General features: G+C 53.7%; 1 protein-coding gene across 2 annotated transcripts; it reads left to right on the top strand.

Annotated features, from left to right (window-relative positions):
- The first annotated feature begins 7,002 nt into the window (after positions 1 to 7,002).
- On the top strand, positions 7,003 to 14,651 carry CDX2 (caudal type homeobox 2). 2 transcript variants are annotated; one of them, XM_074377968.1, is made up of 3 exons: positions 7,003 to 7,728; positions 11,238 to 11,379; positions 12,271 to 14,651. In XM_074377968.1, the coding sequence occupies exons 1-3, from the start codon at positions 7,188 to 7,190 to the stop codon at positions 12,392 to 12,394; spliced, it is 807 nt and encodes a 268-aa protein (XP_074234069.1). In that variant the 5' UTR covers positions 7,003 to 7,187; the 3' UTR covers positions 12,395 to 14,651. The 2 variants fall into 2 exon arrangements, with proteins under 2 accessions (XP_074234069.1, XP_074234068.1); XM_074377967.1 differs by having other exon boundaries at positions 7,015 to 7,728; positions 11,238 to 11,383.
- The last annotated feature ends 4,909 nt before the right edge of the window (positions 14,652 to 19,560 follow it).

Genomic DNA, 19,560 nt, shown 5'->3' with positions numbered 1-19,560 from the left:
TAAAAATCGGTGTGGCTGCACCCTCAGTTGGGGGCTGAATTCCTCAGAAAGAAGCTGCGGTGGTAGCGCAGGAATGTAAAGGAAACCTCCCCTTTCCCATCTTACAGGTGTTGCCTGCTAGCGGTAAGGGTGAGGGCCAGAGCTGGTGAGGGCAGTAGGTGGGGGTGCCAGGAAGCTAATTGTGGCCTCATTGTTCCTGTAGACCAGCCCCAGGGCCCCCTCTGCCGTGGGCCGGTGCCAGGCGCCTTCCCTGGGTGTAGGAGCACCAGGTGCAAGCCACAAAGGAAATGCAGTGACTCAGTGTCTGTGCTCTGGACCTGGATGCAACGGTGAGGCCCTTGGGCCTGGGGCTAGACGCCTGCCTCCCTCCAGCCAGGGTAACTTGGGGGCTTTCCTGACTCACACACAAAACCTGCTGCTTAGCAAGGAGGGTTTTCTGGCCCAGGATACAAGGGCCAACGGCTGGGCCTGAGACTCAGAAAAATGCATTATATTGAAGGCAGTCACCCTGTCCAACCCCTGGGGTGAGTGCAGCTCTTAGATGGACCCCAAAATGCAGAGTCTGAGCTCTTTATGTAAATATGCTCAAGCTAGGCAGGACTCAGGTCAAGATTCCCAGCCGTCTTTTTAGAACAAGAGGGGAATGTGATCTGGACCTCTAGGCCGATCTGGTGTCTCCAATTACACAGTTAAATTTCAAGGGCTCAACGCTTGTCAGTAAAATTGTTTATTTCTGCAGGAGGGGATACAGGTTGGGGAAGACGCTGGATCCGCCCCTTCAAAGGAGCTGGGGGAGAAGGGGGAGGAAGAGCTGGCTGCACAGCATCTCCTTCAAAGACCTGAGTACTTGCAGACGCAGGGGCGGGCGCGGGACGCAGACCTGGGCGCCGGCTGGGAAGACCCTGGCAGAAGCCCCCGAGGGCTGCTGCTTCCTTCTCGGTAGGAGCAGAGAGGCGAGGTGGTGCTCCTCGTGCGGGCGGGTCACCTGAGGCTGCCGGGGTCTGGTAAGGCAGTTTTCTCCAGTCACTTCTGGGCTCAAACAGCGACACGCCCTGGGCTTCTCCCGGCCTCGGAAATGTTTTCTGGTTTCCGCGCTCCGATGCGCAGGATGCGGGAGACGAACCCCGACGGCGGGGACCGCGGCCCCTACTGCAGCCTCGGCGTGCGCACCAGCAGGGGCGGCGGGGTGGCCCTGAGCTGCTCAGAGATGTCCGGGGGCGCAGAAGCGGTGGGTGCAGAGTCCAGGGTAAATAACTAACACCGTACGTACTAATTCGTTTATAAAGCACGATGGCAACTCTAAGAAGAATTGGAGAGCTACGAGCTGATTTCAGTTTCCGTAACCCTCAACCCCTCCATGCACGCTGCCTTCCGAGGTGGGGGGTTGCTTCGCCGACTTTCACTCCCCCTTAAAATGGCCAAGCCCAGCCGGCGAATCTCCGAGCTGAGCGCCCCCGAGAGCGCTGGCGCTAGGGTTTCCCGAGCCCAGTCCCATTCACCTATGTTCTTCTCCCGGACAGGTGGGCTTTTTGATCTGTGTGTCCAAAAGATGGCACGGACACTGACACCGGAAGTAGACAAGGGGCAAAAAGACAACCCAGTTTCTTCGCATAACTTTTACTCGTTTTAAATTTGACACATCTCCAGAGATCTGCTACAGAATATGAATTCCAATTCAAAAATCAAGATGAGTTCTTTTTCAGAAAGTAATTTACTGTAGGACAAAAGGAGATGGGTACCTTCTTTGGCAACTGAAGAAAAATCTGGGGTGGAACTTATGGAAAACTCGCCATTCAATAAACTAACAAACTGCAGTTAGCAGGTGCCTGTGAAAGGTAGAAATAAATAGGACGGGGAAAGCAGGCAGAATTGTCGCCACAGCTGAGCTCCATTGTTCTGGTACTATTTGGTATGCGGAGTGGAGTGGGGAGTTTGGATGTGGGCAATGACATCAGTTGGTTTTGGGTTGGGGAGGCAGTGTTTCCAGGGTGGCACCAGCAGCCTTAGTAATCATTAACATCTGTACAGGGTGCTATGGGTGGCAAAGAACACACCTAGAGTAGCTCATTTAATGTTAGTGACTGGGACAGCTAGCTGTGCAACCTTGGGAACATCACCCAACCTCTCTGGGCTTCAGATTTCTCCTTTGTAAAGTGGAAGGGATACCTGGACACTAAGTCCTCTGCCTCCCCTCTAGGGAGAGTAGCTTCCCAGTGGGCCCAGTGACTCCAGGAGACCTGAACCTTTGTCTGAGCCCCTTCCCTCAGCCTCATAAGCCTACTGTGTAGGGCTTCCTAGGAACACATTTTCATATGACAAACACAGGACACTCTAAGTATGAGACACTGGTGAGTGACCAAATGGTAACTCCATGCCAAAGCCATGTGACATGATAACTTTAGCTGTTGCTGGCCTTAGGGCCTGGTCCTCCCCGGCATCAAGGGGGTCTCTATGGGGTGAGGTCCCACGCACTCCTTGGGCTTTTAAGTCATTCTCTGTGCTCATCCATCACAGAGAATGAGTCTGTTATCCAATACCCGCACTGTGTCCACAGACTGATTTTAGAAAAAAAAAAAAAAGGAAGAAAATGAGCAACCACTATTTATTTTCATAACTGTCAGCCACTGACCAAAACTAGATTTCTGCACCCAAATATCAGCTCCCCTCCTGAGGATTTTTATTTTCCTTGATCCAGCTTTGAGCAGAAAAGAAGTATTCCTTGCTCTGGATCAGAAAGTGTAGTATTTCCCGCAGTCTCCTGCACCCTGAGTGTTAAAACGTTAGTCCACCAGTGACCTCCCACAATTTCAGGAGATTTTTCCCAGGTGGAGAGGACTGGACACTCAGTTTGCTTGGGGGGAAAACATTCTTGTCCACTGGGCGGGGCCACATCTGCTCCTGTAAATGAAGCCTGGGCAGCTATTGGCAGCTGCGGCCCCTCCGTGCTGTTCAGGGTGAACACGTTGGGCTCCATTGTGACCTGACAGGGCTGAGCAGGCCATGGACTCTGGGGAGGCCCCACAGAAAGGACACTGTGATCGATTTTCTTCCCAGAGACGTTAGCTGAGTGGGTTGTGGTCAGGCAGGGTTGGTTGGGGTCAAATCACCCATTATAGAGTCTTCCTTTGTGTGGGGCATTGCTGATTGAGTGCAACGGCTGAAGAACTCCCTAACTCCAAATTAAGTGAAGACCGAGGCATTTTCCCACAGCAGTGTAGACTGCCAAGCTGAACCGCTTTATCAGACAATGCTCTCTTCCTCCTCACTCTTTCTTAATTATCCTGGAAACTCAGGTCGATGCAGGGTGAAGGTCTCCTGTGCAGGAGAGAAAAGGGCGCCTTCAAGAGCTGCACTGTTTGGATAATTTCCTTGATCTACAAGGGATTCAGAAAGTAGACTTGCATGCTGAGATGGATGTAGACCGCCTGTCCTATCTGGGTTCCAAGGGTCACAGGAGCCCCAGTTCCAGGAACCATGAATATTGGTGGCAAGCAGGGTCCCCCAAGCTGGAGCAAACACTGGGGACCTTTGAGCAGGGAGGGAGCCCTGTCAATGATCTGTGGATTCAAGGAGTGTCTCATCTGCCAGGAGGAGCAGCCCGCCCCTTCCGGAGCCTCCCGGTCCCCACCTCACTCGTGTGCCTGCCCTTGCCAGCAGCCGGGATCCCGGAAGCCCTGACCCTCTCTGAGAAATGTGGCATGGCCCCTACACTGTCAGTAACAAAGAGACATCCCTTTGATAACCAAGTCATGGCTGCTCCTGGAGTCTTCCTGATGCTTCATTTACCTGGGTCTCTTTCTTCTCTTAATAGCCCTTTCCAGCTCTGGCTCCATGGGGGGTCACAGCTTCAGCCGCAGCCCAACTCCAGCCCCAAGCTTCCAGAACAGGGCTTCCTCCTCCAGAGCAACTTGCTGAAGGCTTCTTTGGAGGCAGAGGTACTGGCTGGAAGAAAGCCTTGAGCAGTGGAGGTTGGGGATGATCATCCAAGATAGTTCTCTGCTCAGGCCACAAGTCTCTTTAAAAAGCCACCAAGCACCTTGGGTCTAGGGCTGAGAACACTCTGCTTGGGGCCCTGTTGCAGGTGGCATCTTCATCGTCCCAGGGACACACACCTGCACCCAGAGGCTGGAGGAGCCACCTCCCACCCACTGACCCCCTGACCAGAGCGGGTTTCCAGGGGGTAGGCACCCAACAAAGAGCTGGCGGAGGCTACACCATCAGAATGAAAAGACACCCAGGCTTCCTTCCCGGCAGCCACCTTCCACCCCTCTCTGACTGCTCCTGCTGCCCTGTGCCTGCAGGAACCCGCATGGACCCTCTCTTGGCCGAGAGGGCCACCCAGATGCGACGGGACACCTCCGCTGCAAGGAGCTTGTCCAAGTACATCATCATTGGCTCCTTTCCCCTCACCAAAGACCTCAGACCCCAGGACTATGGGTGGGGCCATGCTACTGCCATGAGGGGCCCATTTTTCATGGAGGAAACTGATCAATGTCCCTTCCCCAGCCCTCACACCCCAAACCCCAAGTGACCAGTAGGCTTCGATGAGTTCTGGCCAGCTCTGGGGCCTGGTGTGACCCCTGGGGCCAGATCAACCCTGGCTGCTCCCAAAGCATTCAGACAGGCAGGCCAGAGCCCTTTCTCCAGGGCAGAGCACAGAGACACAGCTGGAAAACCGGGACAATTAGCCAGCAGCCCGGCGGCCGAGCCATAAAAACGCAGGAAGCGGCCACCGCAGGGCGGAGGGGATGGCTGTCCCCAATAAAGTGATTGTTCCAAAGAATGCCCACATTCCGAAGATGCAGGCTCAAGCCTGGGCCTCGGCTTCCAGAGCTGGAGGCTTGGGCGGGGGTTATGGGGGGGCGGAAAGAGGGATTGTGTCTCCCAGGAAGAGGAGGAAGATGTTTGCTAGATCAAAAGTCTGCAGTGCCCACCACTTAACCTCCCACATTCCCGACCCATCAGGACTGCAGACTCCTGCCCGCCTCTTGTATACCCCACCCCAATTCAGTGATTTGGATTCTGTAATTTGTTTTTTTGCAATTTTTTCCTATTTTATTTCTCCAGGGATGGTATTCAGCTGTCCTGAATTCAGCCAGCCCCCGGAGGTCCACAAGGGTGATCTGCTCTGGTCTCTACCACTAGAGCACCCAGTTTGCTGCCCTACCCCCTACATTTAACTTTCTCTTTTAGGAAACACCGAGGACGGGAGGAACCACAAGCAGGAGGTTCACAGCCCTGATCTTGCTTGGGCCTGGCCTCTCTGCCCTCTGTAGTGGGGTGGATGTCATCTTGTAAAACAGAGAAGATGACAACACCCATTTATTCCCCATCCAGGGAGATGTGAGAGTCTAGGGAGATAAAGGACACTGGAAGCAGCTCCAGAGATGATGAGATGAAGTGACAAATGCCAGAGAGCGCTGGCCAGTGAGAACCGACAGGGGCAGACCGGGAGGAGAGTGGCAGCGCACCGCTGGTTCCTTGAGCGCTCAAAGCCAACCAGCCAGCCTGCACCGCCCGCGGCCCTGGCCGCCGCAATCGTCAGATCCGAGTCGGGCAGCGCCGTCTGGGTTTCAAAGAGAAGGCAGACGACGACCGCGGGCCCACTCCCCGCTGCCGCACAACCGAGATGGGTGCCTCCGGAGCCGAATCTAGTCGCCCTGCGCTCCTGTCCCTGGTGGCAGGTCCCGAGCCAGGCTGAGCAACACAGAGTCCCAAGTCACCACTGCCAGCCCTGGCCCCTGGGACACTGTGCTTCAAAAACCAAGGAGGATCCTTTCTCGATCCTTCCCCACTCGGTGCTTTTCAGAAGCAATCCTTAGTGATGGCCCCGGGTTACCTGCACATGCCCTGGAGATGAAAAACAATTTTCTCCAAAGAATGTTTTATTTCGCAAATGACAAAGTGTTTTTAAGCTTTTATTAATCATGATAACATATAAAGACCTACTAGCAGAAATTCTAGACTCCGTTTTCGTTGATTTTTGACCTCGTATTTAAGTGTGATAAACATACACGTGTAACTCGCTGAACTTTCACAAACACCAGACACCGTGTATCAGCACCCTGCTCAAGAAACAGTATGTTACAAGCTCTGTAGGAAGCTGTCCTGCTCCCCTCCATTACCGCCCTCCAGTAGTTTGACTTCTCCCACCGGCTCCTTGGTTTGCAGTTAAGACTTTTGAATCTTGCGTGTAAATGCTTTTTAAAAATTAATTGCTTTAATTCAAATTAAATCCCAAATATGAGATGAACTCAGATGCAACCTGTAGCTACAGTCTTAGGTTATCTCGTGTGAAGGGCAAGCGGTTTCCTTGGGGAAAAAAAATAAATGACTAGCGGTGACAGTTGTTCAGGGTGTCAGGGTGTGCAGTCGTTTTGACAAGAGGCACAGAGCGTGAAGAAACCGGCCCATTTCTCCTGGCCCTCCTCGTCACCTCCCGGGTTGGCCAGAAACGTTGTCATCAAAGCAATGGTCTCCCTTTTCTTTTCTCTTTGGGATGGAAGGAGCTTCTTGACAGCCCCCCCCCCCGCCCTTTCCTGCAAAAGCGTAAACACGTCGTCTCTAAACCAAGATTCCCACCAAGATAGCTCTTTCCCATTCTCTTTTGCAAGTCTCTTGATTTCATTCTTTGAACCTGTGATTGGAGGTTAAAGTGCACCAGGTTGGAAGGAGGAAGCTCTTAACAATAAAGGTTTGAATATTTAGCTGTGATGGGTCGTTGCCCTCTCGCGAGCTCCCCCTCCTTATCTTTTAAAATGCAAATCATGTTTCGGGGGGTTGCGCGCCGGGTGCGCGCTGCGCCTCGACGTCTCCAGCCATTGGTGTCTGTGTCATTACTAATAGAGTCTTGTAAACACTCGTTAATCACGTAAGGCCGCCGGCCTGGGGCTCCGCACGCCAGCTTGTGGCGGGTCTTCCCCGCCTCTGCAGCCTAGTGGGAAGGAGGTGGGAGGAAAGAAGGAAGAGAGGGAGGGAGGGAGGGAGGAGGCAGGCCAGAGGGAGGGACCGCCTCAGAGGCAGAAGCGCCGCGAGGAGCCGGCGGAGCACCGCGGTCTGAGGCGCAGCCACCCGCTGTTCCTGCGCCCCCTCGACCCTTCCCCATCGCGGCCCCCAGCGGCCCCCAGCAGCCTCCAGCGTCCGTCCCCAGGCAGCATGGTGAGGTTTGCTGTCGGGCCCTCGCCACCATGTACGTGAGCTACCTCCTGGACAAGGACGTGAGCATGTATCCCAGCTCCGTGCGCCACTCTGGCGGCCTCAACCTGGCCCCGCAGAACTTCGTCAGTCCCCCGCAGTACCCGGACTACGGCGGCTACCACGTGGCGGCCGCGGCCGCTGCCGCCGCGAACTTGGACAGCGCGCAGTCCCCGGGGCCGTCCTGGCCGGCCGCATACGGCGCCCCGCTCCGCGAGGACTGGAACGGCTACGCGCCGGGGGGCGCGGCGGCCGCCGCCAACGCCGTGGCGCACGGCCTCAACGGGGGCTCCCCGGCCGCCGCCATGGGCTACAGCAGCCCCGCTGACTATCACCCGCACCACCACCCGCACCACCACCCGCACCACCCGGCCGCTGCGCCCTCCTGCGCCTCGGGCTTGCTGCAGACGCTCAACCCCGGCCCCCCCGGGCCCGCCGCCACCGCCGCCGCCGAGCAGCTGTCCCCCGGCGGCCAGCGGCGGAACCTGTGCGAGTGGATGCGGAAGCCCGCGCAGCCGTCGCTCGGCAGCCAAGGTAAGCGGCGGTGGCGCCCCGCCGGCGGGCGCCCGGAAAGGCGCGGTCCCAGCCGCCGGCTGCGGGGCCGCGCGTGTCCAGGGCCGACCGCCATCCGGGGCGGTGTGGGGACTCCGGGCCAGGGGGGCGGGGCGACAGAGTCAGGGGGCTCTGGCCTCCGGAGCTTCTCTAATCCCTGAGTCTGGGCTGATGGAAGTCGAGAGTGAGTATTTTGGTCTCACGAGCCACGTTCAGTTTAGGGCAGAGGAGAGGCTTTCTCTTTCCAGCGGTCCCTCATTCATAACGTCCGAACACTCCCGGGAGACTCCTGGGAGTGTCGGCGGAGCTTGGCTGCACGGGAGTGGGGATGCCCTCCCCACATGCTGCCACTCGCTCGGCGCGCCGCAGCTTCCCAGCACCTCCACCGGGCCGGGCTCTAGACCAACTGTGTACACCCTCCTCCCGCGTCGGAGCCACTTGGGAAGAGTGGTGGCCTGGGGGCCAGGAGGCGGCGAGGCTGCGCGTGGCACCAGGTTTGGCCAATAGATCCAACTTCAGGAATCGGAGCTCCGGCGCCTAGGGAGAACCGGCAAAGCTGCTGCAGCTGGAAAGAAGTGTTAGCCCCAGGAGCTAAAGGAAGGGGGGCACCCCAATCTTGAACCTTTGATCCGCAAAGGGATTATTTCAATCAAAACCTGGAGGACTAGGACAAGATGCCCTGGGAGTCCCTTCGTGTCTGCAGAGGAAGAAAGGGAGGAAGTGGTGGTGGGAATTCTGCCGCTGCTCCAGACAGGGATCATTTCTCCGGAACCCTCCTTGCCAGGATCGTGTGTGTGTGTGTGTGTGTGTGTGTGTGTGTGTGCGTGCGTGTGCGTGTGCGTGTGCGTGTGTGTGTTTTCGCGCGCGCTCGCGCGCGCTTGCATACGATCAAGAAGCTTGTTCCAGAGATGTCTCTGCAAAGATCCTAGGTTTGCCGGACTGTGGGGGCTCTAGGTTCCGGGTCTGCCCCCTTCCGATGTGATAATGTGTGTCAAGTGGGAAGGAAGTTCAATAGGTGTGTTGGGAGAGTCCTGATGGCTCCCCTTTTACTCCATGAAGTCTTTCCCAGCCCTCCGCACTTCCGCTTTTTCCTCTTCCCTCTTTTCTAGCCCAGCCTGGCCTGCATGCAGGTTATGGGCACTTTGCAGAGGTTTATAGCCAATTACAGCCGTATAAATCAGAGCAGCCGTTGGGGGCTGTCTCTGGGCATCAGTTTTTGCGTCACCGGGCACATGCTGAGACCGACCGGGTGGGAAATACAGCCTCCCTGGGAGAAGGCTTCAGGGCCGACCTGGACCCTCGGCTGGGTCCCTTTCCTAAGAGAAGGCGCCCTCTCTGTACAGAGTGCGCTCCCAAGGGACGCCCTTTTCCACAGAGCCCGCCCGAGGAGCAGCTGGCGGGTCCCGGGGCGGCCTAAGGGAGACCTTTGGCGTCTCGGGGTAGTGTCTATGGAGCTGTGGCCGGGCAGGGGGGAGGGAGGGGAGCCGCAGGAGCCCAGGCAGATGAGAGGCCGCTGTGATGTCCCTCGCAGAGGTGGCAAGGCCGCAGTCGGCGCCGGGCGCCCTTGTGATGTTAATGTGGGGAGGCCGCGGCCCGCGGGCCGGAGCCGGACTCCTCTGCGGAGTGTCATCTGTCAAGGGGCGAGGGGGGTGGGTGGTACTCGGCCCGGCCCGCTTTGATATACACCTTCCCAGCCCTGCCATTGTCTCTTTTAGGGCCCGGAAAGAGGGTGGTGACTTTCGCAGTCAATAATGAATTCTGACAAGTCCCTCTCATCTCTCCCCTCCTCCAACCCCCTCCTTGGTTCCCAGGGGGTGCGGGGCGCCTCCAAGGCCCTTGGGGCGCGGGCTGCAGAGCGCACAGAGGTCCTGGTTACCGCGCGCTCTGGCCCCTCCGGGATACTGAAAGGGCAGCCCCCGAGCCAGAGCCGCTCCCAAACACCCCCAAGGCGAATATCGCTACTAGAGAATTCGGCTCGGAGAATTTTGCGTCTGGCTCTCCAGCCCCAGAGGTGTCTTTTGTGGCTCCAACCTGGCTCCGGTGCCAGCCCCGCTTTATGCTGTCTGTGTAACCTAGTCTGATTCTCAGTTTCCTCCTCCGTAAAAAGCGGCCGCCACCACTGGCAGCTCGAGCGGGTTGGAGGCGGCAGCGCAGGCTCTCAGGACGTGTCAGTTCCCTTTACTGTCTTCGCAGGCGCGGGGTCGGGGCCGCTGCGCCCATTCAAATGCGCCTGCCGGCCGTGTTGATGTTAATGCGCCTGGCGGGGAGGGGGATGAAAGCCGGGCCGCCATTTGCTCAGTAGTGGTAATTCAAACAGAATGCGGTTGTTATTAAGGCATTGAAAGGGCTTTTCTTTGATAAGATCGCCTTGTCCTGCATTGTTTGCGACTGTGTTCTCCTTTCAGCGGCTCGGGGGAGCCTCCTCTGATCCCGCCTGTATCCTCCCAGGGCGCTTTTGTTGTGGTTTGCAAAGAGTTTTACCTGAACAAAGTCGGCCTGCGGGGTATTAAACACCTCCAAGCAACTCTCAGACCCTTTAGATCTTCCTGCAGCACTGAGCGCCGCGCGATTGAACCTGTTCTGCTGGGAGAAGACCCCGACCTGGGGCCGCGCGGGAGAGAACAGCTCTCTCCCAGCTCTGCCAAGGGCTGACCCGGGACAGACCTGGTGGAGACGCCAGGCTCGGGCCTGCTCTGACTGCGTCGGACTATTTGTCAAGGCCCTTCAGTAAAACAATCAATCCAAGGTTTAATATGTTGACTCAATCCAATGAGCATAGATCTCTGGTCAGGATAGCTCTGGCAGGGTTTGCAGCAGAAATAAATGGAGGATTAAAAAAGAAAGAGTGCCAAATGCCAAACCAGGTTTAGCCATGTATACAGTGTCCCCAGAGAGAGGGATTATCTGCCTGCCAAACCCCGGCTTCGAATTCCACCCGATAGGGCTGGTGAGCGGTGTGTGTGTGCGTGCGCGTGTGTGTGTGTGTGTGTGTGTGTGTGTGTTTCTGGTGATTTGAGGGAAGCCACCCCCTTTCCACTTCTAATAAAACAAAGTAACACACACACCCATACCCACCATCCCAGCTGTTTTTAGGGTGGGCTTCCCTAAAAAGCCTGAATATCTGAATATCCCCAAGACTCTGGTGACTCTCTTCTACCCTTTTCCCCTTTGGGCCTCACCAGCTCCAGGATGTTTGATTTACAAAAATGGTAGTGGGGTTCTGCTATCTTCTGTGTGTATGAATTTCTAGTTTTTCTTAATTTAAAAAAAGCCATTTAATCCCAAGACTGATTTAGCTGTCTAGGATAGCCCCACACCCTCCCCTCAGGACCCTCTAGGGGGTCTTGTCAGACTCAGCAGGAAACAGCCAAACCCTGGCCCCCCAGGGCGGCGGAGGAAGAGAAATGGCCCTTGGTTAGGGAGGTTTGTCATTACCCATGACTGATGGGCTGCCTTGCAGTTCTCAGCGCTAACTTCTCCTTCCTTCACAGTGAAAACCAGGACGAAAGACAAATACCGAGTCGTGTACACGGACCACCAGCGTTTGGAGCTGGAGAAGGAGTTTCACTACAGTCGCTACATCACCATCCGGAGGAAAGCCGAACTGGCTGCCACGCTGGGGCTCTCGGAGAGGCAGGTGAGACCCCTCCAGGGCCTGGTCACTGCCCCAGGGAGTCCCGTGGGGGAGGATTAGAAGCCAGGCCCCAGAATCCACCTAGTTCTGTGGGCAGATTAAAGCAAGAGGATGGAGGGTATTTTCTTCCCAGATGCTCTTTTAGAAGGCTTGTTCCACCTCTAGTTGTCTTTTTTGGATGTTGTTGGATACTTTTTTTTTTTTTTTTCTATTTTGGGAGATCTGGGAGATACAAGAAAAAACTGAGTCTAGTGTGACCTAGAATTCTGTTTGGGTCAATAGAAACTTAAAGACTTACTCTTTGGATCCAGCACTATCCTGGGGGCAAAATTAGTATAAGACCCTAATCCCTGCCCATAAAATCTAGAAGGTGAGGCTTGGCGCATGAATTCTCTATAAGGTCTAGGAAAAAAACAGGTCAAACTCACAGCCAGGAACCCCCACATTAAAATTCACTCTCAGCTCCAAGGTGAGGAATATTACATTTCAGTTTAGCTATGAGAGGCCAAAGGTTGTCATTTTGAAGCACTTCTGCACTGGCTTCCTCTTGCTTGGTGTGGAAAGGGCCTGGCAGTTTCTGTTTCCCTTGGTTCTAAGACTCTGAACTTTTCCAGTAAAGTTGTAGATAAAGGCTGCCTTGGAACGAAACCTGGGGAACAGGAGGGAGGGAGGTTCTTCTCTTTTGAGGCCGAATGGGGCTTGGAAATGCCCCCCACCCACCACTCCAGTGGACAGCCCGGGACAGGCTGTGCGAAGGGCTGGGGTCGCTCAGGTCCGAGGGCACTTCTTTCGCTGGAGAAGGAGGTACTGGTGCTCGTGCTGAGCACAGTCCCTTTTTCCTTGACACCTTCTTCACCATCTCCTTTTTTCCTCTACCTTTCCATGTCCAGGTTAAAATCTGGTTTCAGAACCGCAGAGCAAAGGAAAGGAAAATCAACAAGAAGAAGTTGCAGCAGCAGCAGCCGCAGCCCCCGCCTGCCCCGCAGCCCCCTCAGCCTCAGCCCGGCCCCCTGAGGAGCGTCCCCGAGCCCCTGAGTCCTGTGTCTTCCCTGCAAGGCTCGGTGCCCGGCTCTGTCGCTGGGGTTCTGGGGCCAACTGGGGGGGTGTTAAACCCCACTGTCACCCAGTGACCCGCAGCGGTCTGCAGCAGCAGAGCTATTCCAGGCTGAGCCACGAGGAGCGTGGAATCTGCTAGAATCCTCAGGAAAGGCCCCTCCCCTCCCACCCACAAATGTTTGCCAACTTCCCTAGCACTCAGAGGAAAAAGCTGGGGTAAAGACAAGTGCGGTTGGAGGCCTCAAGGAAGACATTCTCCCAGATTTTGACTCTTTCTACCAGGGAGGAGATGGGAAATGACTACTGGGGCTTCCTCTAGTACTGGCAGAAACATTGCCTGGACTGGCTAAACAGACCAGCCTTTCAGCTCCCTCCTCCCCAGCTCTTTGCCTCCAAAATCTGCAGGCTGCGTCTCTCGTTGGAGCCATGGGGAGAGAGGGACTCAGGGGACTGACAGGGCTGGGAGTCAAAGTGGCTGCTGTCTCCTCACTGCCCTCCAAGGACCAGCTAGCCCCTCTTGCCTCAAGGGCAGGCACGATTTAAACTGCAGGAGCCAGAGACAGCTGAGATGGAAACCTGGACCCACCAAAGCGTGCAGAACCCCCAGGTCTTTGTCTTTTTTCTCTTCTCTTCCCAGACCAGGCAAGGCTTGGCTGGTGTATGTGTGGTGTATGGTGTGAGGGGGTGGTTATTGGACTCCAGGCCTGACAAGGGGGCCCGGGACAGGGCCTTGTTTAGAAAGCCTGTCACCAGAGCTTCTCTGGGCTGAATGTATGTCAGTGCTATAAATGCCAGAGCCAACCTGGACTTCCTGTCATTTTCACAATCTTGGGGCTGATGAAAAAGGGGAGTTTTTGTTTTTGTTGCTGCTGTTTGGGTTGTTGGTCTGGGTAACATCCAAGCCAGCATTGAAAAAGCCTTCTGGATCCGTGGGGAGAGAAGTGATATGGTGAAGGGCAGTGGTGGGGGTGGGGGGGATTTGAACACATGGATTTTTTTTCTAAAAAGAAAAAAAGATAAATGAGCTTTCCAGATTTCGGATTTTGTATTTACCATCTTCAGATTTTGTCTGGAATTATTATCTTATAAGAAATGAAATATTTTCTCTACTTACAAGTGAGAATTAGGAAGAGCAGAGAGATGGGGTGGAGAAGGTTATCTGGACAACCTCATTTTACCCCTGAGCGTCAGAAGCCTGAGGGAGCAGGTTCCGAGACCTTCCCTGCCCCCGAGCCTGAGCCCAGCCTTGGATTGTGGAATGTGTGGTTCTTGTAGGGGTGCCTGTGGGCAAAACGCACAGCTGAGCGCACAGCTGCTTCTCAGCTGGGGGAATGATGGGGAGTGGGAGGGCGCTGAGAGCCCGCTGGTAGCGTCTCCTCAAATCCCCACTGCGGCGATTGCGCGCATTCCCCTCATCGGTGAGTCACTTCTCCCCAAGACGCCCCACAATCCAGCGAAACACAAGCATCAAGTTAAAAATTCGATTTTCTATTCTCCTAAGGCAACGTTTCCACGAACTTAGTCTTCTGTAAATAACTTTCCGAGAGGCCCCTCTGACTCCATCCTTTTCCTTGTCCCGCTCGGTTTCCTTTCCCCACCCCCTCCTTCCCAGCTACTCCCACAGAGAGGAATTTGAGACCCAGCAAAAGAAGATCCTTTCAGTGATGGTTGTTTGTTATCTGGTGGAGCCGCTGGGGACCGGGCTGCTGCCCTTGAGGTTTTTGGTCCTGGAAGCCATCGACCTGGGCGCTCTCGGCAGGGCCTGGGGAGAAGGGCTTTGCTCTCCTTGTCGTTCTTGCCACAAGCACCTTCGAGCCCTAATCAGCGCCTCCACCGAGGGAGGAGATGCCCCGAGGGCTGGGCAGGACGAGCCGAGCTGCGAGACAGAAATACCCCCTGCAGCATCTCCCCAATTCCGCGGCCCTTCCGGGTAGCGCATTCCGTTCCAGGATTGAGAAAAGGGCTCTGGGGTTGGGCCCGCGGCGCCCGGAGTTGGAAGTTGGAGGGAGAGTGCCTGGCCCGCCTCTCGGGGCAGAGGCTTCCCGACCGAGGGGGAAGCCGCACCAGGGTCTGCTGAGCTGCAGATGATCCCCAGGGGCCCCCGCGGACCCTGCGCCCGCACGCCCCCCCACCCCCCACCCCGGCCGCCGCCGCGGTTGCTATGCGTTGCTGTGAAACGCCTGTCAATAAACCCTGTTTGGACAGTGGAGCGAGAGCACAAGGGTTGTTTGCTTAGTGGTTACAGGTTCAAAAGTCGGCATTGTCCCGCTGCAAGCGATTACAAGTTCTTCCCCTTCCCGGGGCTCGGCCCGCGCGCACAAACGCCCGCGCGCGGCGCGCATCCGGGCGCCGAGGGGCGCTCGGCTGGTCTCGGACAGGCCAGGACCCTGCTCCGGGAGGCGAGCGGCCCATCGGTCATCCTGGCCACGGAAAAGTCCACGAATGAGGGTCCGCGCCTCCGACGCCAAGGCACTAAACCTGGAGCAAGCCCAGGGGAACACGGGGACAGGGCACGAGTGGGCGGCGCCCGGACGCCCGCGTATATTTTTGACAACACAACTTTGCGGCTCCGAGCGCCCCCCGCGCGTTGCGGCGGGAGGGGGGTGGGGGACGGGGCCGGGGCCCTAATCCCTCCATCCTCCAGGCGCGCAGCCTCGTGTTCGGGCCGCCAGGGGGCGTGCGCGCTCTGGGAAGAATTGGGGACACCGCTCGCGCTCCTTGCCGCCCCTAGAGGAGAAGGGGCGCAGTTCTGACCCAGCTGAGAGGTGCAAGGTCCACCGCCTCTCCCACCCCGCTTCTCCCAGACTGGGGCACCGCGAGACTTCCTCGCCATGGCCACCGGGCTGTTGAAAACTAAGTTCAGAGTAAGTCAGGCGCAGAAGATTCTTGGATCTGGTGAATGTTTAAGAAAAAAAAAATGGGGGACAGGGGAGCTATCTACCATTCTGAAAGGTTCTTCGTGCACGTTTCTTTTTAAGAAATTACAGAAATTTGGGTACGATATTGATACACGGAAAGAGTGAGAACTCAGGATAAATATGGGGAGTGGGGGTGGGAGGTACCAGTATTGTGGAACTCATATCAAAAAAGGTATATATGGGGAGAAAACAGCCCGAGTCTTTTTAACTCGATCATATTCATTTAATGAAGTTAACAAGATGGACTACTAATGAAAGCAGTGAAAAGTTTCATGAGTTTAATTTCTTTCTGATACTATCTCGTAGAATGCCTACATTAGCCAAGAAAACTATATAGATACCTAAATATATAAGTAGCAATATTCTCGCTGTTGTTATTCACAGCCGCTCAGGAAAAGATAAGAGAAGGCAACAAACAGAAATAAAGACATCTCAGCTACAGAATCTTAAGTGATTATACATTTTAGGGGCACTATTTGCACCTTGTTTTTGAGTTTGCTGTTTGCCAGTTTAACAGCCTTGGGGAGATCACAACCTCTTAGCAAATGCAAGTTACAGGGTACCCTGATGATTAGACCCCAGTGACGACATGAACTCCTTTTAATCATGAACCATCTTCTCCCAGGTGCTCAAGGGTCCTTGCAAAGTATTTTTGAACAAGGATAATATCTCAAATCACAATAGAATAACCCCTTCTCTGAAGTTTTTCTAATGTATTCAGCTTTGCTTACTTTGTCAAAATAGCCTCAAGTCTGTTGTCTCTTGGTCTCCACTGCACGAAATCTCAAGTGGCAAAGCACAAACATTCCAGATGAGAAGACGGGTTGCTCCGGATAGCTTACTCGCCCTTTCATCTAGGAAAGGAAAGACATCCTCAGACACCTCTAATTGTGTGTAGGAGACTCAGATCAGTTGAAGATGCAGTTGGGGGCCTCCTCACAATTCATCAGGATCCTTCAACCCAAAAGGGGCAGAGACAGATACTCTACCTAGATGGTATTAAAAGTTTCTTTATTTTGAAACAATTTCCATTTTGACACCTCAATATAAGTTCTGTACTCTTCCAGGAGCCACCCCCAAAAAGCCACTGTGAATTTAATTTTTCAAGGCTGACTCTTCCTTTGAAGTCGTTTTAAGGCAAGCATTTCAGTCTAGTCCCCACAATTTCCCCTCACATTAAAACTACAGCAGCAGGTCTTGTGTTGAATTGGTTTTGCTTTGGATACTAAAAAAGAATAAGGAAAACATTCATATCTAAATAATGTAGATTGCCTTGTAAATGTTTAAAATTAATATTTAAATTGTCTTAAATTTATTACTTTTAATTTTTGATTTTAATGTTAATATAATTTTAATGTAATTTACTTTTCTTAAATCACATTTAGAATATACCACCTTGTAACTCCCATAATTCCTACATTTAGCCTTTTTTTTTTTTTTTTTTTTGCCTTTCTCCTTTTGCCACCTTCTCTTCAAGAGATGACTATGATTTTAGGAATCCAAGTAGGTTTTATTGACAACTGTGGGACGAGATGATTGATACTGGACCAAAACAATTAGTAAATATTTTCTTTACTTAGCTACAAACCAGAGGGCATATATATACTTCTTATATCATCTGTTTCTTGAAGGTTATGAAATAAGATCTAGGGGGAAAAAACCCTTAAATTCCAAATAAGGAAAGTAGAATCTGTCAATTCCAGAGATTATACATTTACCTTGACATTCTTCTTGAAAGAATCAGTTAAGGGACCGTGGGGGCAAGTGCATAGGTGAACTTTTGGGTCTGTATCTCTAGTCTCCAAACATTTTCTTTAACAACTTTTTCAAACTGGAATTTGTCACTAACCTCAGTGGATATGGATAATATCAATTAAGTTGCTAGAGACCCAAAGTTAAGTGACCAGTTTGTTCTTCTTTCTGCAGAATCCTGGCAATTCTGTGCTGGAGATCTAATCCATAAACCAGAACACAAACCAGTTTTGATCCACAAAGAATAGTGCCCTGGGATTCAATGACAACCAAACTGCCCCTTCACACACAAACACACATTTACTTTAAAAATAATATTCAGGTCATATATTGGGTTTAGGCATCAAATAATGTTATTGGTAAGTAGGGACCTAGGTATTGCTTGCCTTTAATATTTGCATTTTAATTTCTAGGAAAGGAATTCTTTTCTAATTGTTCATGTGTTATCTCAGAACTTTCAGGATCAACAGTCTGTATATCATAACTCTTTGTATATGACAGTAATAGGTTTTATATAAGCAGTGGTTGATAAATTCCTCTCCCACCTCAGGAAAGTAAACAATGAAAAACAATGTAAAAGCTAAAGTCATTGTAGTATAAACAGACAATTGCTTGTTGGGTGGCATTTAAATAATTTTAACTTACTGACAATTAGTAGAATCAGGGAGAAAGATTAAGTGCCTAAACCACAAATTAGGAGCTGTGAAAAATGCCCTGGGCAGTCTTCTTTACTCATGAAAGACAGTGAATGTTCTTTCACTTTGTGTATCTAATGTATTAAAAACAATAACCACAACAAAACTCAATAGATCTAGATTATGTGTTCAGCTCCCCCCCCCATTTACTAGGCAGAATTATGATAGGGTGTGCATGCGCATTGCCAGAAGCCAACAGAAGAAAGACATAAGTGAGAACCAGAGACCATTATCCAATAAATAGCAATATAGGAGGATGCAGGAAGCACAAAAAGAAAGACTGCTCGTCCGGGAATCCACACATATAAAAATAAAAACATAATTTTTCCCCTCAAGTCACTTTATTCAAAATAATGCACATTTCAGAAATCCATATTCCTCTAGTCAGTTTCATGTGTTCCTGTTAACTTTTCATCTTATCTATGAATTTCATGTAACTGTCTTTATGCTTTTAGATATGTTAATGATACATATTGTTAAACACAGTAGACATTAACTCAGAGTGACATTGCTTGGTCATGACCTTAAGCCCACGGAAAACCGACAACCAACATTTATTCATTTCTCGAGTTGTACTTGAAATGTACTACAGTGTAATGATGACTGCTGTTGTGTGGACACATGGCCAGAACTGAGAACCCAAAGGCCAAATGACCATGTGATCGTGCCATCTGAAGCTGTTCAGGGAGTAAATTTTTAGATGGACTTGGTATTAATTACTGAATAAAGGTGGGCGCTACTTTTGCAAATGTAAAACCAAACAAAACAGACAAGCAGCAAGGTGCTCCCTTTGCGGGAACGTTAAATTTATTCCCACCTCATACCTCTGTCTCAGAGAAACTACTGCCTGGATTTGAGTCTTTGAATGTTTTTAGACAGAAAAAGGAAAGCAAATTTGGCCCGTGCCCAAATAGACCAGTTGTCTCATCAAGCCTGGGGGAAGCATTCGGCCTGGCATTGAGCTCGGCGGCGTCTGTGTGCGGCCCCAGCCATCCGGGAAGAGGCCAGCGCCACGAGCCGCAGGAGCGCACGGCGGCGTCTGGGCGCAGGTGTGGCCCCTCTCCTGCCCTCAGATGCCGCGCCGGGCGGACGGAAGGCCGCACTCGTCTCTGCGGAGGCCTGGCGCCTCCGGAGGTGGGAGCTCAGCACGGCCCCCGCGGCCGCCGCGCCAGCCCGGCGGGGAGCCCGGGAAGCCCGCCGCCGCCCGCGCCCCGGAAGTCGCGCCTCCAGATCCCAGGCACGTTCCTTTTCTTCCTCGGAGCAGCTTGGTTGCCACAGTTGCTTTTGTCATTACAGTCAAATTACTCTGACTCTCACCGGCGCGCCCCGCTATGGGCAGGGGAGGTAGGTGCCAAGAGCTCGGTCCCCAGGCGCCGGCGGGCCCGGGCGAGGAGAGCGGGCAGCGGCTTCCACCGTCCGGCCTGAGCGCCCCGGGCGGCGGCGGCAGCAGCAGCCGGGCGGGAGGGACTTGACTTTGAAGGGCAGGCGGGAGCTTCGGCGCTCGGCCCCACTCCCCCCCGCCCCGCCCGCGGCCGCGCTAGCGCCAGGTGCCCGGCAGGCGGCGCTGCTGCTCTGGTGGAGCAGCTGGGGCCCCGACGGTCCACGGACCCGAAAGCCGAGACCAGCAGGGCGTGAAGCGGGAGGTACGGCAGGGACGGCAAGAGCGGCCCCAGGGAGAGCCCGCGCCCCTCGGCTGCTTCTCTCGCCTCCCCACGGAAGGCAGGGAGCCGGAGTCCACGGCAGGGGGTGTCGCCTCGCA

Source organism: Camelus bactrianus, chromosome 14 (genome assembly GCF_048773025.1).
Source record: "Camelus bactrianus isolate YW-2024 breed Bactrian camel chromosome 14, ASM4877302v1, whole genome shotgun sequence".
NCBI lineage: Eukaryota > Metazoa > Chordata > Mammalia > Artiodactyla > Camelidae > Camelus > Camelus bactrianus.
This window is presented reverse-complemented; position numbering and strand designations above follow the sequence as displayed.